This window comes from Phytophthora infestans, genomic scaffold, assembly GCF_000142945.1.
Source record: "Phytophthora infestans T30-4 supercont1.3 genomic scaffold, whole genome shotgun sequence".
NCBI lineage: Eukaryota > Oomycota > Peronosporomycetes > Peronosporales > Peronosporaceae > Phytophthora > Phytophthora infestans.
In genome coordinates, this window is record NW_003303756.1 from 1638920 (window position 1) to 1665813 (window position 26894).

Here is a 26894-nt window from a genome sequence, read left to right on the forward strand (position 1 = left end):
TCTATCGAATCGAACTCACGAAGGAAGATGAGGTCATGGTAATGCAGTCTAAACTACTAGTAGATAGCAGGTACTAAGTGATAATCAACCGATTTTTTTACCTGCTTAGTATGCATTTTACTTATTCAATTCTGTCCGCAAGTTTTACAAATTCAGTGGCATCTCCACCTACGCAGTAAGAGCAGGTGTTTCCGCCTCAGAAAGTGTAGAGGCCACGCTCTTTCTCGCCTCGATCTTGAGAGGATCAATCGCTACCAGCCACGCTCGCATCTCCGCCGCCGTCGAAGCCTGTAGCCACCACACGGCCGACTGCTTCCTCCCGTCAACGCACACAAGACGGAACGAGAAAGGCACATCGAGAGCAGTGGCCACAATCAACTGACACATCGACAGATCCATGACTCCGGTTTGCTGCTTCCGTGCGAAGCTCACGTACGAGTACAAGAACGGCCGCTTCAGTACGAACCACTGGCGTTCCCAGGCGACATGTTGGCCAGCTTTAGGAGGCGTCTTCGGTCTCATTACGTTGCCTCCTAACGGCGCAACCGCAGCAGCAGTCTCCCCGTCAAGCGCAGACGACAGAGACAGCATCAAGAAGCCACTCATCTCGCCTCCCAGTTGGTCGCCGCCTACTAGTTGCGTCGGCTCCGACACGAAGTGAATCACGTGCTCTCTATGCTTCAAAGCCGAGTGTTCCGACTTGTCTGCTGCGCTCTCGACACCCGTCACTTTGCCCAGATTTACCAATTTTCCAGTTAAAAGATTCATCAGCAAGTCATTTTTTCTTAAATGACGAAGATAAAGTTCTGGGGCATCGAACTGCACGCATTCGAACACTTGGACGTCGTCGTGCAGCCGTTTAAAGAGCTCATCCAAGCACAGATTCACTTTGACTGCAGTCAGAGACTCACTGAGCGCTGTCTCGCCATCTTCCGAGGTGCGTAGGTTCATCAGAATCCACACTTTTTGACGTACACGTTCCAGTTGCATTGCCATCTCCAGTCGATGTAGTCCGTTGATGTGATGAGCGATCACAGTGTCGTTCATTGACGCGGCGTCATCACTCACGGGGTTGTCCTCTAACGGCAAATCATCGACCATAATGTCGGCGGCGTACCAGGTTCCAAGACGATAACTGCGACTGTAACTCTCCTTCGCCCACCACACTGTACGAGACGCCACCAGGCCTCGTGTAAACCTCTGAGCAGCCGACACATTGCTGCCACAGACCTTCGCGACTAGACTTTTCGAGATGACGATGGGGACTTTCGACCATCGACTTGCAAAGGCGATAGCTAGACGGTACGTTGAGCGTGAGCCAGCGGTGTTTATGGGCTCCAAGTCGCTATCTGGATCGTGATCCCAACGCAGAACGGCGCTTAGCGACCGACTGGCGTTGTCAACGCCGCAATCTCCGCGGAACTCCAGCACTTGCCACCGCGCTGAGCCCAATTCCAGACCCTGCGACTCGCCAGAAACAGTCTGATCGCGGTGTTCGTACAGCATACGCGACGATGGCAACATCCGTTGCGTCGTCTTGCCCATCACTCTCGACATGGACGCAGTTCGATTGACCGAAGGAGCATCCGGAGCAGCGATGCGAACGTGAATGATCTCGGATAAAGCGAATGGCTGTTGATCCGACTGCGTGACGCGGACTAAAAGACGTCGAGACCGGTTCGCGTGGAGACGTAAGGCGCCATCGGGTTTCACCGCCACGGGATGATACAATCCGTCCACTTCTCGCTCCTCCACATCGACAGACACGTAGAATTCCACCTGTTGCGTCTCCATCGTCGCATCCTCCACGTCGTCTGTAGGAGGCGCCAAGTAGCGCGTCTTGACGTCGTATCCCCATACTTCTACGAGTAAAGACTCCTCTTCTACTGCGCGTTGGTTAAACAACTGTTTCTTCTTCGTAGTGATGGCTGTTTCGAAGGTTTCTTGCAGTACAAAAGTCTTCTGGTCTCTCTCCACTGGCTGTTTGTCGTTATTCGACGTCTGCATCGGTGGCACTCTTGGCGTCGAAAAGATCTTGGCTGTCGCTCCTTCTTCCGACAATTCTTTACTCTCTGGAGTCTTGGCTAGAGTCTTTGACGCCGTCTCCTTTAACGTGATAGAAATACTCGACGCAGAGACAAAACTCCCAGCGTCAAATTTCATCTTGTCGAGGTGCACTCGGATACGGTGAATCGAAGTTGTGGGCTCTTTAGGGGAGAGAATTCCTCTCTTCTTTCCGGCCTCAGAGATCCCTTCCAACCGCGTTTCTAACTTGCCAATAAACGCTGCCGTGAAGTCATAGATAGCGACAGACAGCGACACTGCCGAGCCTGGAGATTGAGCTGCGAGATGCAGTCGGCCATAGCCAAGAAGACGCAGTGAAGGTGTCGATTGTGACTGTGGCTTGTGCTCAGTCTTGTGCGCTTTCCCGAGCTTTTCGTCGTTATTCAAAGGCTTGCTCTCGAGCTCCGATAAGCCACTTGGCCGTCGAGAAGCAGCCACTTTAGGGGACAGCTCGGGGATCTGTAAATCCGCTAGCTCCTCGATCTTAGGAGGCTCGTCGATTGTAAGCGAGACCACGTTCTCTAACGAAGCTGCAAACTCACGTAAGAATTGGAGTTTAAGCTCCAACATGGTGCGGTCCCAGTGCACCGTACTGCAGCACTGTGCCTCTAATTTCTTCTTGACAATGACAGTGCTCGCGTTTCCCCCTTTTCCCACGGCGAACTCCGTGTTTAGCAGCCATTTCGTGCAAATGGCATTGGCTTCTTCCACTAACACTTCAAGTTCTTGCGCTTCGTCTTTGTCGATCTCCAACTCAGGCGCTTGCTCCACCGCCTCGGCGATTCTTGGAGTCGATGTAGCATTCCCAGGGACTGATTACCGTAATCAGTTAGAAATAGAAATAGAGCGCCGTTCGAGTAGAAATACATTTTACTTACCGTGAATACGGAAACAATAGGGTTTCCCGAGACGAACTTGATCGCCATGATGCAGCTGCTTGGGGTGTCCACTGCCGTACTCTAAGGGCTCTCCATTCACCAATAGTATCGCTGTGGGGTCCAACGACTCGAGCTCCACAATGTATTCCGGCGAATCCTCTTCTCTGGGCACTCGCGTACACGTAAACCGAGCATGACGGGGCAGAATTCGGCTCACATCGCCGCCAGGAAGTTTACATATTTGTATGACCGAGCGCTTGTCAGTCGATAGAGCCAAGGCAACCTCAGAAGCATCCAGGTTGCGCGCAGCTTTGCCACTTGGTGTAGACGGAGCACTCTTTGAAGAGCTCTTGCGTCGTCTCAACATGGTCGACGTCCACGAGCCACGTCGCTTCTTCTTAAGCGATTTTTCTGTGCTTTTCTCTTCGTCGGGAGCCACTTCGACGGTCTCGTACTTGGTCATGTCTGGGTTTGGGTCGGATCCGAATAACGTCGACCCCTCTACTAAAACGTACGCTAGAGCTTCCCCAGGGACCAAACTGGCACTCAAGTTCACTAAACTCGGGAGACTGTCACTTAAATGAATCGCGGGCGATGCTGGTGTGATCTCGACCAGTTGCTTTTGCTGGGAGCGGAAGAATTCGACTTCTTTCTGCAGTTCGGCGTAGAAGGATTCGCGTTCGAATAAACTCGCAGAGATGCTGGCGTTCACTTGTTCGTTGCCGGAGCTGCCTTCTTTACTTGCCAGTTGAGCTCGCAATTCCTCGATTTCTTGACGAAGTTGGCGGATAATCCGCGCGTTCTTGTCTTCGTTCACCACGGCGCGATTCATCACTTTCTTCGCTGACTCGGCATACCGCAGTGTACTCATTGTCTCGTCATAGTTCTGTTATATCGATAAGGGGTTAGATAGGTTATATAAAGAGAAACTACTCAGATGATATCGTACGTCTGAGGATGGACTGATCATTGCAAACATTGTTGTCTGTTATATAAGAAAGTAGCGCGGTTAATGAGGTAGGGGCTATTGAGTACTTGGATGTCCTTTGACTTACCTTTGCGTTGCCTCCCAAGCTCTCCTTTAATAGCCACGTGAGTGTGCTATCACGGTACGGAATCCTGTCCGCAGCTTGTCTGGATCATAGCAATTGTTAAATACTCCTATCGTAAGTGATATATAAAATCAGTACTCCACACGTACTTGCTGAGCGCAGAGATGACGCGTCCAAGCGTCGTGAGACTCTTATTGATCATGGCTCCTTCTTTTAGTCGGTCCCCACTAGTCCCCGACACATTCGCACGCTCGGATCCAGCCAGATCAATCATACTTATCTTCGACGTCTTCAATAGAGCAGAAAAAAACTTCAAGTCAGTTTGATATCAAGCACAATTATTCCACTCTTCACACCTTTTCGTTCGCACACTGGGAAATCGGGTCGAACGTCGTCTGCGTGATGGTGATCGTGAAGACCGCATGCGATCGAGACGACACGGGATTCATCAAAGTGGACGCCACCGTTCGAAGTTTCTCTCCAGCCAGCATCTCTTCCGCAATGTCCGCATACGACGTAACGGAGCGGATACTGAGTCCTTCCACAAACGGCCCCGTTACGGGATGTTCTCTAACTTTTAGAGTTCTTCTGTTAGCGTTTACTTCACCATCATTCTGCGTCTGAGTCGTGAATGATGGTCTCTGCTTCTCCACCGCCGCGTTGCCCTCGGTATCCAGTAAATCGTTGACTTTTTCCTTGTAAATTTCACAATAACTCACATGAGCCGTGTAAATGGTCCTCTTGACCCCCTCTTGTTCGAGATTTTCGGTCTCTTTTTCCCTCCGATTGTCAATTTCCCGAAATAAAGCTTCACACACTCGGGGGATCACCCCTTTGCCCCTATCTGTCTTATCTCCGACCATAGTGTGGGTCTTGCCACTGCCTGTTTGACCGTAGGCAAACATGGTGCAGTTGAAGCCCTGAAAGGCCGACTCGATCACAGATTGACCTATTTCGTCAAAAATAAGTGACTGATTTGGTTTCTGCGTCCCTTCGTCCACATCAATTTGGTCACTCGACCCAAAACATCGATCGAAGTGGAAGGTGCGGCATTCCCCCGCTGTGTCCGCGGCCGCGATGAGCGCTGGACTGAGCGCCAACGAAGAGCCACCCGAACCTGCCGCTTCGACGAGTGACGGGTCGGAGAAGACGATGGGGTTGACCACTTGGATTCCGGTGCGACTGACACTCACTACGACCGAAGTCTTGGCTTGTAGCTCTCTCTCGTTCAGTGGACGCGCACGGACTACCACTTTGATAGCGCAGGGCGCGTCCTCGTCCGCCCGAAGCGCCGAGCGCTTGAGCATGTTTTCGTATGAGAGAATACGCTTGGGCTGAAGTCGGCAGATCTTTTTCTGAGGCCTTGCGCGTGAGCTATTTACGCGAGAACATGTCGGATGATATATGTTGTGCGCCTCTTCAAGGTCACAAATGACTCGTACTGAGTATGGTGGCCGTTTCGAATGAGTCGTTTTTTTTAAAGCTCCTCAGTACTGTAGAATATCACTCTTGTGTAGACACTTGTAGAGTCACTCTACATGTTGTGTGTATTCGGTGGTGGAACCAGCACAGCGTTGGCCAAACACACCGAAGTTCGGTGATGATGATTTAGTGCCCATCTCAAGAAATTTGGCCAATCAGGATCCGTTTAGCTTTTGCGCGTCACCAGCTCGATTGTCATTGTGTTTTTTTGCGCACCCAAGCTTCCCGACCAGCCCCGAGTCGTCGAAAATGCGCGTGTTCCGCTTCGCTATCGATCGTGGCGGCACATTCACCGATGTGTACGCCGAGATGGACGTGTTGGACGCCCAGGGGAGCGTCGTGGACGTCGTACCCAAAGTCATTAAGCTGCTGTCGGAAGATCCGGCCAACTACCCGGACGCGCCTCGGTACGTCGTTTAATGCATTAACAATAAACATGATTTAAGCCAATACTAACGATGCAATTAGAGAGGGAATCCGTCGCGTGTTGGAGCTCATGACGGGCGTCCCGCACCCTCGCGATCAGCCTGTAGACACGTCCAAGATCCAGAGTATCCGCATGGGCACAACTGTAGCCACCAACGCGCTGCTAGAGCGCAACGGAGAGCGCACCGTGCTCGTCACCACGAAAGGCTTCCACGATCTGCTGTACATCGGCAACCAGTCCCGTCCCAAGATCTTCGATCTGGAGATCCACATGCCCGACGTCAGTTTAAAATGGTCGAGTCATCTTTTTTTCAATGTACTGATATAAGTTATTACATCTCATTACAGACTCTGTACGACTCGGTAATTGAAGTGGACGAGCGTCTGCAGCTCATAAACAACGATAAAGACCGCGTTGCAACCGACGAGAAGGGAATTAGTGGCGATTACATCCGCGTGATTAAAGATCTGGACGTCGAGGACCTCACGAAGCAGCTCCAAGCGGCACGTGACGATGGCGTGGAGAGTGTAGCCATTGTGTTACTACACTCATACACTTTTCCTCGCCACGAAGAGAAGGTCCGTGACATCGCCACCAAGCTGGGCTTCACCCAAGTGTCGCTGTCGTCCGAGGTCATGCCCATGGTGAAGGCTGTTCCGCGTGGCTTCACCACGTGCGCAGACGCTTATCTGACGCCTGTGATCAAGAAATACGTGGCTTCATTCTGTGCTGGCTTTGGCGAGGGATTGGACCAGGTGAACATCAGTTTTATGCAGAGTGATGGTGGCTTGGCACGGATGAAGCACTTCCACGGCCATCGCGCCATCCTGTCGGGTCCTGCTGGTGGTGTGGTGGGCTATGCTCGTACCACACGCCCCCCTGAGGCGTCTGCTGTCCAACCTGCAGTTATCGGCTTCGATATGGGCGGAACTTCGACCGATGTGTCTCGTTTTGACGGTAAATTCGAGCACGTCCTGGAAAGTGTGACAGCGAATGTTACCGTGCGTGCACCGCAACTGGATATCCAGACGGTGGCAGCTGGAGGCGGCTCACGACTGTTCTACAAGAACGGACTGTTCCTGGTTGGCCCTGAGTCCGTTCGAGCTCATCCGGGACCTGTGTGTTACCGTAAGAATGGCTACCTGAGTGTCACGGATGCTAACCTGGTTACAGGACGTATCCTGCCGGATTTCTTCCCCAAGATCTTCGGTCCGAACGAAGACGAGCCGTTGGATGTGGCTGGATCCAAGAAAGCGTTTGAGGAGCTGACGAACGAGATCAACGCTTCATCTGGAGCTAACGGCGCGCAGTATACGCTTGAAGAAGTGGCCTCGGGCTTCCTGCGTGTAGCCAACGAGGCCATGTGTCGTCCTATCCGTAACCTGACGCAGAATAAGGGCTACGACATCAGTACGCACATCTTGGCATGCTTTGGAGGTGCGGGCCCGCAACACGCTTGCTCGATCGCTAAGGCGTTGGGGATGTCGAAGGTGTATATCCATCGGTATAGTGGCATTCTCTCGGCGTACGGCTTGAGTGTGGCAGACAGCGTGGTGGACAAGCAGCTGCCTTCTTCAGCGGAATACAACGCTGATAGTAAGCAGGCGTTGGTTGCGAGTCTGACGAAGATCGCGGACGAAGCCTTGGACGAGTTAATCGGTGACGGATTCCAGTCTGAAGACGTGCAGGTGCAGTACTTTTTGAACATGCGTTACGATGGCACAGACAATGCCGTGATGACTCGCGGTCCTGTGGGTGCGAAAGGTGAGTCCCCTGCCACGAGCGCTGATGCGCTCGCAGCCTTCGATTTCGACGCCAGCTTCGTCAAAAAGTATCAGCGCGAGTTCGGCTTTGTGCTGCAGAACCGAGCCATTCTCATCGACGACGTCCGTGTGCGTGCGACGGTGTCTCCTGACTTGAAAGACCCCGTGTTAAAGACTACGACCAGCGATATTGTTGAGCCGTGCAAGCCTCACTCGACGACCCCGTTCTACTTTGAGAAGGATAAAGCGTGGAAAGAGATCCCTGTGTATCTCCATGAAGAACTTTTGGAACGACGAGGAGCCAAGTACAAAGGACCAGCGATCATCATGCAGGGCACCGCGACGGTGGTAGTGGAGCCTGAGTGGGAAGTACAGATCATGTCTAGCGGCGATCTGTACTTGGTCTCTACGACGGAGGCTACAGGACCGGAGAACCAGCCTGTTGTTCGCTCTGAAGATGTCCCGCTCGACCCTATTCAGCTGTCGGTGTTCTCGCATCGGTTCATGGGTATTGCCGAGCAAATGGGTCGTACATTGGCCCGTACGTCGGTGTCTGTGAACATCAAGGAGCGTCTGGACTTCTCGTGCGCTTTGTTTGGTCCTGACGGCGGCCTTGTCGCCAACGCACCGCATCTTCCTGTCCACTTGGGTGCCATGCAGCAAGCTGTGCGTCATCAGTTGAAATACTGGGGCGACGATCTTCATGATGGAGACGTCCTCGTGTCGAACCACCCTCAACTTGCTGGAGGCTCGCATCTACCGGATATTACCGTCATAACACCAGTATTTGACCGATCAAGCGGTAAGATCGAGTTCTTCGTGGCCAGTCGAGGACATCACGCTGATATCGGCGGCATCTCGCCCGGTTCCATGCCTCCTCTGTCCAAGACGCTGTCTGAAGAAGGCGCTGCTATCGTGGCGTTCAAGCTGGTGGACGGGAAGGTGGGCGAGTTCCGGGAGAAGGAGATCACCGACATCCTCTTACAAAAAGACCGTGTGGACGACCAAGGACGCCCGTGTATCGGCACGCGTAACTTGCGTGATAATCTCTCCGATCTTCGCGCTCAAGTGGCTGCTAATCAACGTGGAGTAGTGCTGATGCACGAGCTCTGTGTCGAGTATTCTCTGCCTGTCGTGACGGCCTACATGGACTACATCCAACAAGCAGCGGAGATCGCAGTACGCAACATGTTGCACGAGTTTTCGCTGCAGAAAAAACTTCCCGAAGTTGGCGTCGTGCATGCCGAAGACTTCATGGACGACGGCACGAGGATCTCGCTGCAGATCTCGATCGACCGTCGCTCCAACTCTGCAATTTTCGACTTCGCCGGCACGGGACCGGAAGTGTTCGGCAACGTCAACACGCCGCCAGCCGTGACGTACTCCGCCATCATCTACTGTCTGCGTTGCTTGTTACCAGGCGAAGACTTGCCGTTGAATCAAGGCTGTCTGACGCCTATTGAGGTGCGTTTCCCGAAGGAGGGGAGTATTCTGAACCCCAGTGACAATGCGGCTGTGGTGGGCGGCAACGTGTTGACCAGTCAACGTATCACCGACGTGATCCTCAAGGCGTTTGGAGCCTGTGCTGCGTCTCAAGGCTGTATGAACAACCTCACGTTCGGTAGTGCGACGTTGGGCGGATACTACGAGACGATCGCCGGTGGCGCCGGTGCCGGTCCGTCCTGGAACGGCCGTAGCGGCATCCACACGCACATGACCAACACGCGAATCACGGACCCGGAGATCTTGGAGAAGCGCTTCCCTGTGTTGCTACGTGCCTTCCATCTGCGTGAAGGATCCGGTGGCGCTGGGAAGTTCCGTGGAGGCGACGGAGTGGTGCGTCAGATCGAGTTCCTCGAGGGAATGACGGTGAGTATCCTCTCGGAACGTCGTGCCTTCCAGCCGTACGGACTCGAAGGCGGTGCGCCGGGCGCTCGCGGTATCAACGTCCTTCAGCGCCAAGGAGGACGCACCGTTAACTTGGGCGGGAAGAACACGGTGGACGTGTCGCCAGGCGAGATCTTGACGCTGTATACGCCCGGAGGAGGCGGCTTTGGGACGACCGTGAGCCTGTAAAAGGATATGCTCGACTAGGGAGAGCAACTGAGTTATTGGAGTTAGCTGAACAAATACCCTTTTCCTCTCTTTTGTCTACCTAGTCCGTCTTACGCTTGCGGTCTCGTTCTTCTAGCATGTCTGCGTACGCGTCGAGTTCAGCGTCCAGTTCTTGGCGGAGACTCTCGTTGCGCTTGTTTAAGTCACTGGTGGGCAACTCTTTGAGTCGTGGCATGCTCGGGTTGTTTGCTGCCTTGGCGGCTTTCTTTCGGAGCTTCTGGTTCTTCTTCCTCTTCTGTTGGAATGCTTCTTCCTCCAGTAAGAACTCGTCGACTGAGTCGGGGTTTCTTCTGTATCTGCATTGACGTGCAGTGTGGCCTAAGGTGCCGCAGTTGGAGCAGATGCGAGGGATCAGGCAGTTCCTCGCACGATGACCACGCTCCCCGCAGTTGGTGCAGATGTGGTCTTTGTCCTCTTCACGACGTAGAGCTTGGTGGAACTTACGTTGTTTAAGTTGCTCGTCGTCCCAGACGTTCTCCAGCTCGGCGTCGTAGTCGATCTCGTCCGTGTCCTTGCCGATGACGTGACCTTCGGCACGTCGGCCGAGTTTCCAGTGACGGTCCGAGTTCCCCCGACGACGGAACGTGTTGCGCTTAAAGACGCCAGAGCTTCCGCTGTTGGATTTGCTCTTGGCGCTGTCGTTTATGGCATTCCATTCATTGGCAAACATGTCGTCGCTTTCAGAGCGTTCCGGTGTAGCGTCATCGCCTTGGTCATCGTCGTTATCGTCCAGTTCCGCCTCCAATTGAAACTGCTGCGCATGCTGCATGAGACGTTCAAGAGGACTCATTTCGCTATCGTTTGGCTGGTTCTGGTCGTCGTCGTCTTCTAGGCTGAGCTCTTCCTTGACTTCTCCATCGTCGTCTTTGGGACCGTCAACCGTCGAGAATGCACGGGATTTTGCCACTTGGAGGCGGTTTAATTGTGTGGAAGCGGCAGTGACATTGCTGTTGAGAGAGCGAGTTGCAATGGAGGCACAACGGGCGGCAGGAGTTCGCAGCAGCCGAGCGCGAGCTGCCAACAGCATCTTGGCTTGGCAGTGTGTGGCCAACGGTCGATTGCCAATAGCTCTGCGCAGTGCGATTGGCTAAAAAGAAAACATGTTGATTCAATGAAAAACAAACTGATTCTGATTTCTTACTGGTCGAAAACAAGCTTCGATTAAGTCCGATCTCTAACGAAGCAAATTCGGCAAACCAGAAGACGAGGTGACCTGCGCGACAAGGTGACGCTCCGTTCCGCGGCGTGTACAGATCGTGTCGTGCTCTTGTTGATCCATCCACCAGAAACATCTACTTCTCCAGACGCGTGTCGTCTCTCCTGAAAATATCCTACCGTCTATCGACGTCTGCTTGTCTAGATACAGACATTTTAAACTTCAGGTACCCTGTTCGGAACAACCCTTTTCAGTATCATGCTGTCAGCTCGCCCCATGCCCGCTGACGTGGAGATCCGGGACGTATGGGAAACCAACCTTGAGGAAACTATGAAGACGATTCGCGAGGTAGTGACGAAGGGGTGCTACGTCGCCATGGACACAGAGTATCCAGGTGTAGTGGCACGTCCCATTGGCTCCTTCACGACTTCCACGGACTACCAATACCAGACGCTTCGCTGCAATGTGGACCTGCTACGTATCATCCAATTGGGTGTAGCCTTCTTCAATGAGGACGGCTCATACATGGAGGACTTGCCTGTATGGCAATTCAACTTCAAGTTCAGTCTCAGCGAAGACATGTACGCACAAGACTCGATCGAGATCCTCAAGCAGGCAGGTATCGACTTTGCAAAGCATGAAGAACAAGGGATCGAAGTGGCGCGATTTGGAGAACTCTTAGTGCCCTCAGGCCTCGTACTGGGCGACCACGTCAAGTGGGTTTCGTTCCACGGCTCCTCGGACTTTGGCTACCTTCTCAAGGTGTTGACTTGCGCCCCATTGCCAGCTGAAGAAGAAACGTTCTTTGACCTATTGAACACGTACTTCCCTGCTACGTACGACTTGAAACACGTGGGTATGGACTTCGACAAGGTGGGAGGACTCAGTCGCTTGGCCGAGGACCTTAAAGTGGAGAGAATAGGCATAATGCACCAAGCTGGTTCCGACGCATTGCTCACAGCTGCCACGTTCTTCAAGATGGTCGAAGTCTTCTTCGAAGGCAACGTCGAGAATGCAGCCAAGTACTCCGGTCAACTCTATGGGCTGGGAAACAGTATCGGTCAATAGACCAGAGACCATGGTGGAATAACATGCCCAATAAACTCCAATCAAACCACTAGAATCTGTTTTTTGATACGTACTAGTATCTACCTATCAGATCCGTCCTAATGCTGTTGGATGAAGCTCACTACGTCGTGGATGTCGGCGTCCTTGACGCTGCACTTGACGAACGAAATCTCGCACGGCGAGTCCACATCGAATTCGAACGCAGCTCCGTCACGTCCAACAGGCACTTGCGACAAATCCTGCTCGTCGTCGTCTCCCTCCGTCTCCAGTGACGAGCGCGTGGTCTTAAGTTGCGTCAGCTCCTTCTCCAACGCGTCACGCACCGCCAGCGGACTGGCAGCTCCAGAAGCCTCGCTCTTGTTACACACCACCATAATTGGAGGCGTCTGGTCGTTTACCTTCTTGTTAGCAAAGATATCATACAGAAATCTACACAACAGTACCGCAATTAATACTTCTACACGATTTATTTGCAGCTGCAATTACAGCAACGTACTCTGCAGCTTTACGGAATGACGGCACGTCGCTGGCATCCACGAAGAACGCGATGCATCCCGTAACAGGGAAAAACTCCGCTACACGTCTGCAATAATCACACAATACTTGTCAAAATATTGCAAACATAATAGAATAATTGTATCTTACGAGCGAAGACGTTCATGGCCGGGGTAGTCGACGACCGTGAGCTCTGCGTCGAACTTGTCCGGGTTGTACTTGGGGTGCACCAGGAAGCGGAAGGTCTGGTCCTTCATGGAGCTCACAGTGTCCACGTGTTCGCCGTCGCGGATGAGATGGAAGAAGCTCGTCTTGCCGGCGTTGCGTGGCCCCAACAGCAGCGCCATCTTCTTCTTCTTCCCCGTGAAGCTCACATTGAGTCCGCGCATGTGCATAATGAAGCGTACTACCAGCACCACATACACAATCACCAGGATCACAAAGGGCACCACCATGTAGGCCGGCGCCCCGTAGATCTTGTACGTCAACAGATCGAACATTGTCCAGCACTTGAGCAGACGATCGCTTGATCCAAAATGACACGTTGACCACGCATGTTCTCTAATTCCTGATATATCAAGTTATACAGGAATATCATCTATGAGGTGAATTAATAAATTATTGTATCTTTACGCACAAATCCTTTGCGGAATCTGTATATTGCGATATGCATAATATACTACAGTTCTCACTTGATTGATATGCATTGCATATCAATCAAGTGAGAACTGTAGTTCAAGTCCCACTCATTCTGTTGCAGGGTTCTGGAAAACCCCAAAACCTTGAAATATCAGGGGTATTTATTAAATAGCATGGGTGGGTGTTATAATTGGATTTTTAGCACCTATCCCTTCACCAATTCTTTTAATTGGATGCAATTACTCCATGAATTGGGCGAACAGAATGATTGGCTTGCACCGTGCAAGCCAATCATTCTATTTTGCACGCAGCAGTAATTTTCGACTTCTTTGCGGACTCTCATTCTCCAAAACTCTCCCCTCTCCTCAAGACCTCTGAAGCCTAGTCTACGCAGCATGTCGCTACGGACCGGCGCGATTCCAGCTAGCTCGGGGAACCCTCCTGTCGTCATAGAGCAGAGGGATCTGACTGTTCGCCCCGGTCGGAAAGCAGACGCAGCCTGGAGCCATGTGGATGTGGATCCACAAGGTGGTGTCTGGTGCAAAAAGTGCAACCAGCAGCTTCAAACCACCGGTCGGAGCCACGTCGAGCGTATCAAGCATCATCTGACCAAGCGCTGCTCTGCTAAAAGGACTACAGCGCTAATTACTGATACTTTCCGACCCCGTCTGAAGAGCGACACCACCAAGCAGTTTCAAGATCGATTGGCATGGTGGGTGTACAGCACGGGTATGCCCTTCTATAGGATCGGACATATTAGCTTTCTCGAAGCACTTCAGCTACTACACCCAGACGTCAAAGTCCCAAGTCCCGAGCAGCTAGCTACAGTGTTTCTCGATCGTGCGTACAGCAAGTCAATCAAGATGCTCAAAGTCGCTCTGGATGGGAAAATTGTGACCTTGGTCACGGAGGATGGACAGACATCAATGGCCTTGCTGTTGTGAACTATGTCGTCGTTTGCGGGGAGTACACGTTTTTTTTTGAGAGCGTCTACACCGGTACTCAAGCGCACGATGCCGAGTTTTTGGCAGCGGACATTGAGCGAGTTATTGCCAAATACGATTTTCTCGAGGTCGGCGCCGTGGTGACAGATAATACTAACGCGAACAAGGCCACTTGGGAAACTTTGCAAAACAAGTTTCCCAAAACTTTCTTCCACGGCTGCGTCTGCCACGGCCTACATTTACTAGTCAAGGACATCGTAAAAAAGGTAAAATGGATGGATACGTTGCAGAGTGGATGTAAGGAAATGGTTACCTTCTTCAAGAAGAATCACAAAGCGTGGGCAGAGCTTTCAGCACAGCTTGAAGAGAAAGATCTACAGGTTCTCGCTAAGCCAGGAGACACAAGATGGGGATCCCTGCTGAAGTGCTTCGAGACTGTACTGGCTGCAGAGGCCATACTATTCTCTCGTGTGTCAGCCCGCGGATTCCTGAAGGCGAAGACAAAAAAACAAAAAAAGACCCGCCGTGGCGTCCATACTCTAGTGACATCGGCTGAATTTGTGCCTCGCTTAAAGAAGGCTATCGCCATCCTTAAGCCAATTTCGAAGGCGCTGAAGTTGTTTGAGAAGAACGTCACACCAGTTTCGGAGGTGTACCAAGTTTTTGTCGACCTACCGAACGAGCTAAAAGCTACAGGACTCACTGCAGCCGAGTACAAGAGCGTGGATGCGCTCGTCAGCTCGCGATTTGAGTTTATCTACGGAGATGCTCACGGCATTGCGTACCTGTTAGACCCACGCTATGCTGGGATTGACATGGATGCTTCTCTTCGCAGCGCTGTCGAGGATTTTGTTGTACAATGGCATGATGAGGAGAAAGCGGACGCAGTGATCGTGGAGTTGTCAGCTTATCATCGGCATGTCCGAGATCTGAAAGTAACGCAACCACGACAATGGGGCCTACTCTGTGAGCGCAAGATCCCGCTTTTCGACTTCTGGTGTGGACTGAATAATCTCCCTTTGCTGCAGGACATAGCGCTGCGTCTGTTTCGCTGCGCGGCTTCTAGCGCTGCGTCGGAGCGCAACTTCTCGGCTCACGCCTTCATTCACTCTAAACTACGCAACCGGTTGGCGCCTGATCGGGTGGAGAAGCTAGTACATATTTTCTTCAATGCGAAGAATATTTGTGATGAAGACATTAAGCGCTACTCGAATCTGGAAGACTTACTACGGGTGTTTGTAGAGGAAGATGAGGAAGAGGACACCGGGACGAGCAATCAGAGCGACGATTTTGTATATTGCTAAATCTATTAATAGAATGTAGTTACTTAAATATTTGTTTTCTAAATCCTTACAAACTTCTAATATATGAAATTACCAAAGTTGACACTCTTAATTCACAAACTTCACAGTAGTGATTTTGCTCTGCACAGCAGGGTGGGATGTGCAGGTCTATCGATGCAAACAGTGTTTGCGGATTGACCATTGCAGAATGCCGTGGCTTTACGCCCCCTATACCATACTAAGCGCCCAATCAACGACTGCAGTGCACTGTACAAAAGTACGTCGGGGTTTTGATGCGATCGTTCACAGTTCTTCGGCCCGTCGCCCCCTGTGCTGAAGCAAGGAAATTGAAGAGTGATACCTGATTGGACCTCGACCAAGTTCTGGAGCTCGAGGCGATATGCCATTTGATGGATGGACTAGAGATTGATAAATCTGGATTGATAGAGGAGAGGGATAGTGGGCGGGTGAATGACTGATGGGTGGACTAGAACATGATGGGTGGATGGTTATTTTAATAATCCTCAATAAACCCTTCCTGCAAACTCTCGGGGTGGGTGGGTGGTATAAACGGTTTTTTCCCGACCAATTTATCCCCAGTCCAGAACCCTGTTCTGTTGCAATATGTCGGCGGCGAGACGTCGAGAGCGCGTGAATGTGGTGTGGAAGCCTGCACACCTGACGGGAGTGCTGGTCCTTGCGTTGACCTTCGTGAATGCGTCAAGTGTCGTGTATGTGGTGCGCGTTCTCCTCTTCCTGTACTTCATCATGGCGAGTCTGGACTTGGCTCTGACTCGCTACCATCTCTGGAACTTCGAGTCCACAACCCCCGAGCTCAAGCGCTATGCTCTGGTAACTGGTGCGTCTTCTGGACTTGGCAGGGAGATGAGCTACTTGCTGTCGGAGCAAAAGTATTCGCTTGTATTGGCCGCACGCACCGAGACGGTATTGGAGCGTATGCGCGCTGAGATTGAGCTGGTGAACCGCCCCACCGAAGTGCTGGTGTGTGTCTGTGACCTGTCGACGACTGGCGGGATCAATAAGCTCATCAAACTCGTCAAAGACAAGGATTTGGTCATCGATATCCTCGTAAACAACGCAGGAGCTTGTCTGACGAAAGATTTTATCGAGCTAAAAGAGAAAGAGATCGACGAACTCATGACTTTGGACATGCTCGCGATGGTCAAACTCACTCGCGCTATCGTGCCACAAATGGTGGAGCGTAAGGTTGGCCGTGTGCTCAACATCAGCTCCATTGCCGGGGCGCTCGCTGTCCCCACCGCTGCGCTGTATGGTAGTAGCAAGGCGTTTATGACGAGCTTCAGTCAAGCGTTGAGCTACGAACTGAGATCGACTGGTGTCACCGTCACGTGTGTCTGTCCTGGACCGGTGAATACGAATTTCAGTAAGACAGCGGATCTGGATAAGGCAGTGTGTATGACGTTGCCGGGCCTTGCAGCCGACGCAAAAGACACGGCCAAGAAGGCGCTAGACGCCATGTTCAATGGTGAAATACTCGTGTACGATACCTGGTTCGCCTACTTAACTGCCAACCTGGTGCAGTCGATCATTCCAGGGCGTCTGGCTGCATTCTGCTATGGCGCAGGGATGCACGAGCTCAAGAATATTTGGCAAATGGCGAAGAGATAGATCGTGCAAGACGACAAGGAATTTTGAGGTTCCCTCATTTTTATGTTAGCGTTTTTAATTGAGGAAGTGCAAGAGCCTTCACCTCGTCGATCACCTGAAGCAAAGGGACGTTCTGCTCCATCGCAATCGCCTTGCAATGCTCAAACTCGGGATGAAAAGTCACAGCCTCGTTGCCGAAAAAGGCTACTTTTACGTCCACAGAGCGCCCGAAAGCAGACACATGAATGAACTTGCGAGACAGAAAAACACGATCCATCACATTACTATTTTTCGTTACGTCACAAAAAATATGTTAGTACAAGAAAATAGTACTAGTAGGAAGAGAGTAATACTTACCGACGGACACCTAACGTTGTAGTCTCACGAAAAATCGCCTCTAAAATCTCCCGCTCGTGTTCAGCGCGGCATAAAATACTGAGAAATTATAAAGTAGTACATTAGATTAGTCGATTTGAGAGTGATATAAAACAATATTACGATCGTACCTGAGGCAAACGCCAGGTCGGTTCTTCTTCATCTGAATGGGTTGTTTCCAAACGTCAAGTGCGTGATGCTCCGACAGCAGTCGCTCCGAGACGTAGCCAATTACCTGCGGGTTCAAATCATCCAAGTTGGTCTCAAGAACGACGACTCTCTCCGATGTATAGAGACAAGAGGTAGACTCGGCAGACCTCAAGGTAGCGGCAGGATTGACGTAGCTCTTTTGAGTTGCCATAGGGTCGATCTTCGTTCCAATTGCAATCCGGACAATGTTGGCATGTTCCGGAAAGTCTTTCGTACCAGCCCCAACGCCAGTATGCGTCGGAATGAACGCTGGTGGCTCGCCAAACGTGGACGCCAACGCCTTCACAAGACTGATACCTGTTGGCGTCACCAGCTCCCCCTTGGCTCTGTAACGAGTAGAACACTATAAGTGCTTCAATAATAGTGACTTCTGTAGAGAGTAGAACTTACCCCTTGGGAGCAGGACACACAGGGACGCCAATCATCAACCGGAACGTAGCAGGTGGAGGAACGGGAAGGACTCCGTGCATACACTTGACCATTCCCGAAGAAAATGGCAAGAATGAGGCGTGTACTTCACGTACACCAAGCAGATCCAATGCGATCACCGAGCCAATGGTGTCGACAATGCTGTCAATCGCCCCCACTTCGTGGAAATGAATCTCCTCCAGTGACGTGCCGTGCGTATGAGCCTCCGCCTGAGCCAGCAACGTGAACACAGCGACGCTCTTTTCCTTCGCCCAGTCTGATAGCTCACTCTCGGCAATAAGAGCTTTAATGTCGTCCAAATTACGCATGGGCTCTCCTTCCTCCCCGCCGTGAACATGTTCGTGCGTATGTTCGTGGTCATGATCATGATCGTGGTCATGTGAGTGATCATGGCTCATCTCGACCAAAGCCTCCTCCTCGTGAGTGTGTGTATCGTCATGGCCATGGCTGTGCGTGTGGCTATGTCCATGACTGTGACTATGACCGTGTTCATGTCCGTGGTCATGCTGCAGAGCGTGACTGGGTGTGGGCGCTCCAGCCTCTTTATGCTGGTAGATGGATCCTACATCTGCCTTGGTGCCAGCAATACTACCAGGTCCCTTCCACACTCTTTTGGTACTGAGCTCCCATTCACCTTTGATACCATGTAGCGACTCGAGGCCGCGCTTGATCTCGTCTAGTGGAGCACCCTACGAATGACACACGAATGACACATTTTTTAACACTACAAATACGAGTGAAGAATAGTGAAGTTGAGACGTACGGCATCTATCAGCGCGCCCAGGAGCATATCACCCGCAATGCCGGCGGAGCAGTCGATGAAGGCGATGGTGGGGCCGCTCATATCCGGATACGGGCGAGCAAGGCGAAAGATAAACTGATCGCCAGTGACGTCACTGACGTCACGTCAGTGAGATTTTGTCAGTGGTTGAACTTTGGATCTTGGCGCAACATAAGTGCTGCTTGGATTTGCAGCAACTTTGTCACTTCGACTTCAAGTCGTTTAACATCTAAAACAGAATGCAGTTGACGTCAACTTGAAGGTCAAGGACTCAGTCTCAGTCGAGATCTGTAGCACCACGACTGAAAAGTCTTCAGTAAAGAGTCTTTGTAGTGAAGAGTCTTCACTATAGTGAAGACTTCTAGGTCTACAAAGAACTTCTTCGAAAGAAGTCAATGGTCGCATTCATCTTCCTCTGTTCCACTAATCTGCAGTGCATGATGACGACTATTCGACCAGTAAGCCGCATGTGCCGGTCCATACAACTACGTGTAGGCCATTCATCATATCGCTTTGGACAGAGGCCAGTTCGACAGCCCTGTGCACTGCTAGCATCCCCGCGCACATTCTAATTATCCCCAAGAAACTCGAAGCACCAAGCAGAGCCATGCACCTTCCAAGTTTTATGCTTTTCCTTGCTGCTGCTGCAACCGGTGTCACGGTTGGTTCCGCACAGAAAGCACAGCCGCTTTTATTCGCTGCCACGCAGAACACCGACCCAGCGAAGGGCATCTACACTTACAAGTTGAACACTAACGACGGCTCTCTCACGCAATGGGCAGTCACACCGCTCAGCTTTGCGACGGGGGAAACTAACCCCACCTATCTAAAAGAAGCGACCAGCAAGAAATACGACGGCAAGCCTTTGATCTATGCTCTTAACCGTGCGACAGGTATCGGGTATGTGTCGGCGATGACGTTGAATGCTAACGGCAAGCTCGATCTCCTCAACACGCAGCAGATGTTGGGCGGATCTCCAGCTCACATCACTCTCAGCCCGAACGAGGACTTCGTTACTGTCGCTAACTATGCTGGTAGTCTCTCGCTGGTCCCGCTATACGAGAACGGTAGTGTGGCTCCAGAGACATACTACGAGGCATTCCCGAATGGAAGCCGAATCGTCATGGACCAACAGGCTACGGGTCACATCCACAGTACGAGGTGGCTGCCCAACTCCAACCACGTGGTTGTTTTTGACCTTGGAGGCGACACCTTGCTACAGTATGAGCTGGATACAACTAAACAGACACTGAAGAAACTCGAGACCGTCAATCGTCCGCCCGGATCCGGACCACGCCACTCGGTGTTGAGTACGAGCGGAGACTTTCTGTACATCACGGACGAGCTCTCCAACACTGTCGGCGTGTACAGGATCAGCCACCAGAAGTCTCTGCTGGAGAGTCCTGCGATCCAGAACATCACGAGTCTACCAAAAGATTTTACGAGCACCAGCACAGCCGCCGACATCCACCTATCGAAGAACGGCAAGTTCGTGTACGTGTCGAACCGCGGTCACAACTCGATCGCAATCTATGCGATCAATGAGTCGGATGGTACGTTGACATCGCTCGGCTGGGAGAGCACGCGTGGTCGTACACCTCGAGGATTTACCATATACGAAGATTGGCTCATCGTGGCGAACCAGGCATCGGACGACATGTACGTGTTTAAAGTGGACGAGCAAACGGGATTGTTGGCGTACACGGGCAACTCGTACGAGATCGATGGGGCGGTGTGTCTGTACGTATCGACGTATTTGTTCCAGAGGGACGAAGTTTTGTTTCGAGAAAAAAATGATAGCGCTTCCTACCAATTTTAAATTGGATAATAACACGGATTCTGACTAGTGCTGGTTTGGAGCATGTTCAGAACATGTTCCAATCGTTCAGAATTGCTCTGAGCCTGTGCCTATTCCAACCAGCAGTGTAGTAAATATGCTGCTGAACCAGCGAGAAGAGGTTAGCAAAGAAAGCGTATAGCTGTATTGCACTGCCTACCGCCTTTGAAGTACCAAACGCCCCTGTACGCGTAATTAAATAATTAAAAAATGGCATCGTTGTGCTGCATATAGTGCTGGTTTGGAAGTTCCTTAGGTCCAAATTAAAACATCAAATGGGTACAGTATGCTACAAATTGCACAAAACGGCTTTCGATTTTACTAGATAGGAGCAGCCTCAAAAGTTTTACCTTGGTAGTTGGAATCCATGGTACGTGTCGACGTGAAATCACATACTCGTCCACTCAAGCCAGGCTTATCGAATCAGTTTCAAAAAGGGTCGCAGTACCTTGGCACTACTCAGATGCTACCATAAATTTTCATATTGAAATAATTCGCTCGAAATATCGCAATTTTTCAGGAATATGCACTAAACCAACCGCCGTAACTCACGACCAACTTGCTATTCAAATACATGTACTGGTTTTGCCTTTCCGGATCAGGCGGGGATTACGAAGTTTGGGCACGTAATCTAATTACATAAAACATTTCGTGATCGAATGCAGACAACGACGATTAAAATCCGCCCGAGTACAGCAACCGCTTTCCATTGGCTAAAATCAGCTCGGTTTCATGTATGCGGCCATTTGTCGTCTTGTGGAGTTGCAAAACCGGCTTAATTGCTTGTGCTCGTGCAAACATTACTAAAGTTGCGCAACGACTCATGTTAGACACCAAATACTAGTGATTTTATATAAGCCGTCACCTCTGGACCTGCACACCAGAACAAAGGAAATAACATCGTATCCTCTATTAGGAGTTTTTCAAACACTACACAGTGTCTTAAACTCCATTACATCTACATGTGATTCGCGTTACAAACAGCATCTTATAATAAGCTTCTCGTGTGGTCCGGAGCCGAGCTCATCATGAAACCCAAGAGCAGGAATGAGCTAGATGTAGTGTCACGGCTTCAACTCATTGAACCATGCAATTTCCGGCGATCATGTATTAACCACATTTAAATATTGTTTAAAGCGTAAGTCGTTGGCACTTTTTGCTGCAGGATAAATATCGCTGTGGCTCCGGTACCCATACTGTGATGAGAACTTGGACGCTCTAAGCTTACCGCACTAATAAAAATGGATTATGAAGCAGCGGCTCGGCTACGTATATAAACAAAGGAAATAGTAGTAAAAGCAACATTTTATACAAAAAGTCCTACTTTATTATTAAGATCTATTTTAAGAAACGCTAGCGTTTCATTAATTATTTTTTTGAAGCTGTTCTGTGGGCTGACCGAGTTGATCAATTGGAGACCGAGGCCGTGTTTTATCAAACTTATCGCATGAATGTCGCGTCACTCAATAATCTGCTGTCACTACTGGGGAATGATATATGTGTCGATGAATCTCGCTCGATCGTATCGGGTGTCGAACCCACTGCCCCAGAAATTGTGCTACACTGTCTGCTTCGATGGCTAGCGGGGGGATCCTACTTTAGATATTCGCAATATTGCGGAGATCAGTGTGGCATCGATTTACCGTCTTATCCACTTAGCTATTACCACTATTCTATCAGGTAGGACGTTGGATATGAACTTTCCAAAGACCAACCGTAAATTATTTTGGGCTGCAGCTAATTTCACACTTTGTAGTTCCCATGATGTTATTAGCGGTTGTATTGGGTGCGTCGATGGAATGTTGGTACGAATCAAGGCACCATCATCTAAAGAAACCGGGAACGTTTTCTCTTACTTCTCTGGCCGTTATCAAGGAGTGGGTGTAAATGTTCAGGCCGTGTGAGATCATATCTGTAGATTCATATTATGTGTGTTGCTGCTCGTGGAGGAGCAAACGACGTGCGTGCTTCCAGTAAAACGAGTGTATCTAGACTCGTTGAAAACCTACCAAATTGTAAATACGTTATCGGTGATACGTTTACATTTAAGACTGCGTCAAACAAAATGATACTTACGAACCATTTAGAGCTATCGAGATAATCGAGCTTAAAGTTGGCCAATTGATTTTCGCACTTAACCGAAACTGACATTTACTGTAAACTTTAATCGAAAAAACTGTAAAACTACCCTTATTCAATTGCTTTTAACAAGGGCTTTCAAATAACACTTGACTTTTTAAAATGAAAAAATATTAGAGATTGATAGTAACTTGACTTATAGTAATAGTGAAGTAAATATTAATAACAAACTAATATTAAACTAATATTAGCGTTATTAGTTTATTCTCAAAGGAAAACAAATGGTAATATCGTCTTATGTTTTAATTTCGATCAGATATTAATACCCTACTACTATCTGATTATAGAATGGCATTTCCTTATCGACCAACACAGTCTGGTTCCTGGCGCTGGTGGCGGCAGTACTCCCCGCCTTACCCTCATGATCATACCCAGACACTTGTTGCACCATCTATCGAGCATGATGCGGTTCGTCGCACAGGACCGCTCTCGAATACAATGAAGGCGATCGCGAAGGTTCGTCGCTCAGGACCGACCTAAAGGACCTCATACATACTAATTTGCCTCGTTTTTAATCTTTCCAGCAATCAAGAGCCCCCCCTCGCTTTGCAGCCTGCCCTCCCCTCCTACGATGAAATGTGCCAACGCCGACTGCTCCTCTGAGGAGCTTACGACGACCGCACCTTGTGTTGCTTGTGGACGTGGTGTCCACCACATCTGCAGCAATGAACTGTACGATAATGGGACTCTAGCGGAGCGTTTGGCGCCCTTCCAGCATGATGCTGCCAGCAGAGATGTTGAAACAACGGAAGTAGTTGCCGCCGATTCCATTATTGCGTCAGGAAAACGGTTGCTCCGTGACGCGCATCGCGAAGTGTACTGCGCACAAAGCCAAGCTTCGCGTGGGGCCACTCAAAGCGAAACCACCAATACGCTGCCAAATCTGAATCTCGTCCCAAGTGCTGAGGACGATACGACGATCTGCGGAGCAGCTGTCCCAATGACCAATGCTGGAGCCACGTCGCTATCACCACTACACGACCAAGCGGACAAGATCCTGGAGAAATGGCTGCAAGATTCTGTGGACTGGGTCTCCGTGGTGCTGCACCAAGCTCCTAAACCTACTAGAGCCATGGACAGTCTCACACCTATGCTGATGGTTCGACGCGAAGGGGTCTACTGCTGGAATGTCGAGGCTGTCTGTAAGCACGTCGATATCCTGCGCTGGTTTCGGGAGATTGGATCCACTCTGTTCCCATCTATTGCGGCACTGGCGCGCGTCTGGTTGGGAAGATCGCCATCGAACGCGTTTCAAGAGCGCGTTTTTACTACTGGCGGCATCGTAATGAGCAGCCTGCGGACCCGAACGGACAATCGTCGCGCTGAGATGCAGGTGCTCTTGAAGCACAATCGGGAAGAGATCCGCCGCATGGATGCTGGTTATCAACCTGGTAGCCTATGAGGACCTCTTGTGGTCCACACAGAACCCAAATAATATTGGTAGTCGACATATTAATACTTCGTTATTATTATCACTAATATAAGCTTGTTTTGGCGCCTTTTTCAAACTAATAGTCAGCTATTAGTTGAAATTTTGGTAATATCAACTAATATATTAGTTTAAAAAAACCTTTGAATATCAATCCCTACTCAAGAGACGCCCCGCTTTCGTTTAGAGTGCTTAAATCGCGATTCGTACTTAGGTTCGTAAGTATCATTTTGTTTTGGGTGGTCTCATTTAACGTGAGAACTTGATCACTCCATTTTCCGGTTGTCATCGAGACAATTCGACCAATGACGCCTACAAATTCTACGTCAGCCAGCTGCAAATTAAGATAGAGCAAACATTTCGCCTGATGACTACAAAATAGAGAATCTCACGCCGGCCACTACAAGTGAAGCTAAATCATGTTGGAAGAGTAATAATTGGGACCGGTAGACTACATAACTTCACTTTTTGTGAGAGACCGGATTCAATTATCAATGATTCGGTGGATCCTCTTTCAAATGGGCAGGCTCTCGACAAAGGATATTTACCTAGTGACATAGTGGCTATTCTAAGCCCTGGTGTATCTGTCAGTAGAGATCGAAGTGTCCGTCCAATTAAGATCTTTCCCTAGCAAGACCACTTTACAATTTATCAAGAAACTAGCGTAAGTGATAAAAAAACTTGCTAGTTTTGTTATATTCCAGTGTCACATGTCTTCGGTGAGCTTCTCCAGTGCTATTAGATGTGCCATCACCGCCTTCTTCTTGATTTAGTAGCCGGGCACAGGCTTGAGTCAACACTGCCAGAAGGTGTACGAGTCACAACACAGCACCGCCAACACATAATCCGTGGCAGAGATCACATCATCAGTGGCAGGTCCTAGTGTGATATGGAGCAATGCCTGCAACTTGGTGCTACTGCAATCACTGCTGTAGACGCAATTGCAACCGCGAACAGCCCCCACGCTGGCCGGCACATCCATAAGGTGGCTTACCAGATAAAAATGAGGACGAGCATATATGTGGAGGCTCACACAGCTTCCACTCCTTTGAATGGCTTCACAATCGACATCATGGTGCCAGACACGGTGGCTTGATCCTTGTTGAGGACTTGTTGCATTTATACACCCTGATCAGACTAGCGACCGTCGACGTGGCAACTCTGGCATGGTAGACTCATTGGCGTCGTGGGCCGGAGCCTTGACAGCAACTTGGCCTAGCTCTAGTTGATGCACAACTTGAGTGAGCTTGATACGTGCTCCTGGTTTCAGGAGTCAGCCAAGGGAGACTTTGGTGTCGTGTAGCGCTTCGTTCAGGATCTTGACACAAAACACGCTTGGGGGCGGACTTCGGCTGTGTTGGGGCTAGTCTCAATCTTCAGCCCACAGCTGGGTGGACGAATGGACGACTGCCAATGTTGAAGTCGGTGTATGTAAATTGTGTGAGCTTCGAGTTAGCGTCCGCACAGAAGTAGGCGAGACTACCGAGGTGTCAATCTCACAAGATCGAGATATGACTACATGGGCGCCAAATCTCAAGCACGGTAGTGGTAGCATTTCGAGGTGCTTGTTGTCTCCGAGGCAGATTCGCGAATGAGGCCAAATAAACAAAAGGCGGATGGAGGCGAATGGACGGTGACCAACCACTTTTTATCCACCACCGCTCTGCAGCCACCCCATCCGGGTTTCGTGCATGTCCGGGGCCGTCGTCAGCTACGCGCTCGTCGATCGTACTCACTTTGACGGGTTCACCCCAATGTCTTATCGTTTGAAGTTTGAAGTTTTACCTTTCGCAGTATATTTTGATAGTAATGGCTTGCCATAGTAAACGCAAGCATTACCACCATTATTCACTATATGAGGTCCAGCCGATCCCTCTTTTATCTTGGTCTACATTTTTCTTGCTGCTGATCCGTATACTGCCAGTTTGTATTCTCGAAAGAACCCGTCGCAGCGCTATCAACAAACCCGGCCCAAATTGAGCCCTCCGCCCTCGCATAAGTGATAAAGCCCGAATCAGTTATTCAGGCTCAGATCGCCAGGCTAACTAGCATTTTTGTAGCCACAACAATACTGGGTACAGGGCATCTCGTGAGTACAGTCTCGTATGAAGAAGAATTCATCATGGGCGAAGCTATACTCACTGATCTTGGCATCAGTATTTATCGGCAGTTGGAGCAGTTGGCTGAGAAGACCTCAGCGGATGATGACGACCCAATACCAGTTGAAGAAGCTTTCGAAGCGAGTTGTACACCTGTTGAGGAGGTTCGCCAAGCTGTTGAAGGCATGATCGTGACAGCGATTGAGAACGGCTTTCCAGCAGACAAAGAAGGCAAACTACGAACTATTGTGTGTATGTACGATGTATGGAGGATCCGACTTGGACTCGACCCACCTGCGAAGGTCCCGCCATTGGGAATTCGACTGAAGAAGGGTGCTACGCCATTTCGGTGTAAACCGAGAGTGTACCATACGGAAATTTCTGCAGGAGTTTAACGATGAGTTGGTCCGTCTCGGATGGATATTCGAGAACGGCTTAAGTCGGTGGGCGCGCCCTGCTCTACCGATCAAGAAGCCAGGCAAGGACGAGTTTCGCCAGACCAGTGACTATCGACCCGTGAATGCGGAAACGGAGCCGATTGCGGGTGTCATGCCAATTCTTCAAGTGATAACTGAGTCGGACGCCACCGAGTCTGCCATA

At 50.3% G+C, this 26894-nt stretch overlaps 8 protein-coding genes across 8 annotated transcripts; 3 read left to right on the forward strand and 5 right to left on the reverse strand.

Annotated features, from left to right (window-relative positions):
• Positions 1 to 168: 168 nt before the first annotated feature.
• Positions 169 to 5301, reverse strand: PITG_02343 (kinesin-like protein; the record flags this gene model as incomplete). The annotated part of the gene is made up of 6 exons (XM_002907235.1): positions 169 to 2876; positions 2943 to 3828; positions 3892 to 3927; positions 3998 to 4061; positions 4144 to 4283; positions 4351 to 5301. The coding sequence occupies 6 exons, from the start codon at positions 5299 to 5301 to the stop codon at positions 169 to 171; spliced, it is 4785 nt and encodes a 1594-aa protein (XP_002907281.1).
• A 390-nt stretch (positions 5302 to 5691) lies between these two features.
• PITG_02344 (5-oxoprolinase) lies at positions 5692 to 9533 on the forward strand (the record flags this gene model as incomplete). The annotated part of the gene is made up of 4 exons (XM_002907236.1): positions 5692 to 5883; positions 5945 to 6182; positions 6251 to 9480; positions 9527 to 9533. The coding sequence occupies 4 exons, from the start codon at positions 5726 to 5728 to the stop codon at positions 9531 to 9533; spliced, it is 3633 nt and encodes a 1210-aa protein (XP_002907282.1).
• Positions 9534 to 9924: 391 nt separating this feature from the next.
• PITG_02345 (uncharacterized protein) lies at positions 9925 to 10808 on the reverse strand (the record flags this gene model as incomplete). Its single annotated transcript, XM_002907237.1, has 2 exons — positions 9925 to 10016; positions 10151 to 10808. The coding sequence occupies 2 exons, from the start codon at positions 10806 to 10808 to the stop codon at positions 9925 to 9927; spliced, it is 750 nt and encodes a 249-aa protein (XP_002907283.1).
• Positions 10809 to 11195: 387 nt separating this feature from the next.
• Positions 11196 to 11845, forward strand: PITG_02346 (CCR4-NOT transcription complex subunit 7; the record flags this gene model as incomplete). The annotated part of the gene is made up of 2 exons (XM_002907238.1): positions 11196 to 11773; positions 11818 to 11845. The coding sequence occupies 2 exons, from the start codon at positions 11196 to 11198 to the stop codon at positions 11843 to 11845; spliced, it is 606 nt and encodes a 201-aa protein (XP_002907284.1).
• PITG_02347 (uncharacterized protein) lies at positions 11433 to 13027 on the reverse strand (the record flags this gene model as incomplete). Its single annotated transcript, XM_002907239.1, has 3 exons — positions 11433 to 12434; positions 12502 to 12588; positions 12651 to 13027. The coding sequence occupies 3 exons, from the start codon at positions 12998 to 13000 to the stop codon at positions 12104 to 12106; spliced, it is 768 nt and encodes a 255-aa protein (XP_002907285.1).
• A 2922-nt stretch (positions 13028 to 15949) lies between these two features.
• PITG_02348 (uncharacterized protein) lies at positions 15950 to 17091 on the forward strand (the record flags this gene model as incomplete). The annotated part of the gene is made up of 1 exon (XM_002907240.1): positions 15950 to 17091. One exon carries the CDS (start codon positions 15991 to 15993, stop codon positions 17014 to 17016), a length of 1026 nt encoding a protein of 341 aa, XP_002907286.1.
• A 257-nt stretch (positions 17092 to 17348) lies between these two features.
• Positions 17349 to 18853, reverse strand: PITG_02349 (uncharacterized protein; the record flags this gene model as incomplete). Its single annotated transcript, XM_002907241.1, has 4 exons — positions 17349 to 17430; positions 17502 to 17906; positions 17971 to 18698; positions 18773 to 18853. 4 exons carry the CDS (start codon positions 18851 to 18853, stop codon positions 17349 to 17351), a joined length of 1296 nt encoding a protein of 431 aa, XP_002907287.1.
• Positions 18854 to 19660: 807 nt separating this feature from the next.
• On the reverse strand, positions 19661 to 20257 carry PITG_02350 (uncharacterized protein; the record flags this gene model as incomplete). Its single annotated transcript, XM_002907242.1, has 5 exons — positions 19661 to 19764; positions 19818 to 19879; positions 19944 to 20002; positions 20057 to 20178; positions 20221 to 20257. The coding sequence occupies 5 exons, from the start codon at positions 20255 to 20257 to the stop codon at positions 19661 to 19663; spliced, it is 384 nt and encodes a 127-aa protein (XP_002907288.1).
• Positions 20258 to 26894: the final 6637 nt, after the last annotated feature.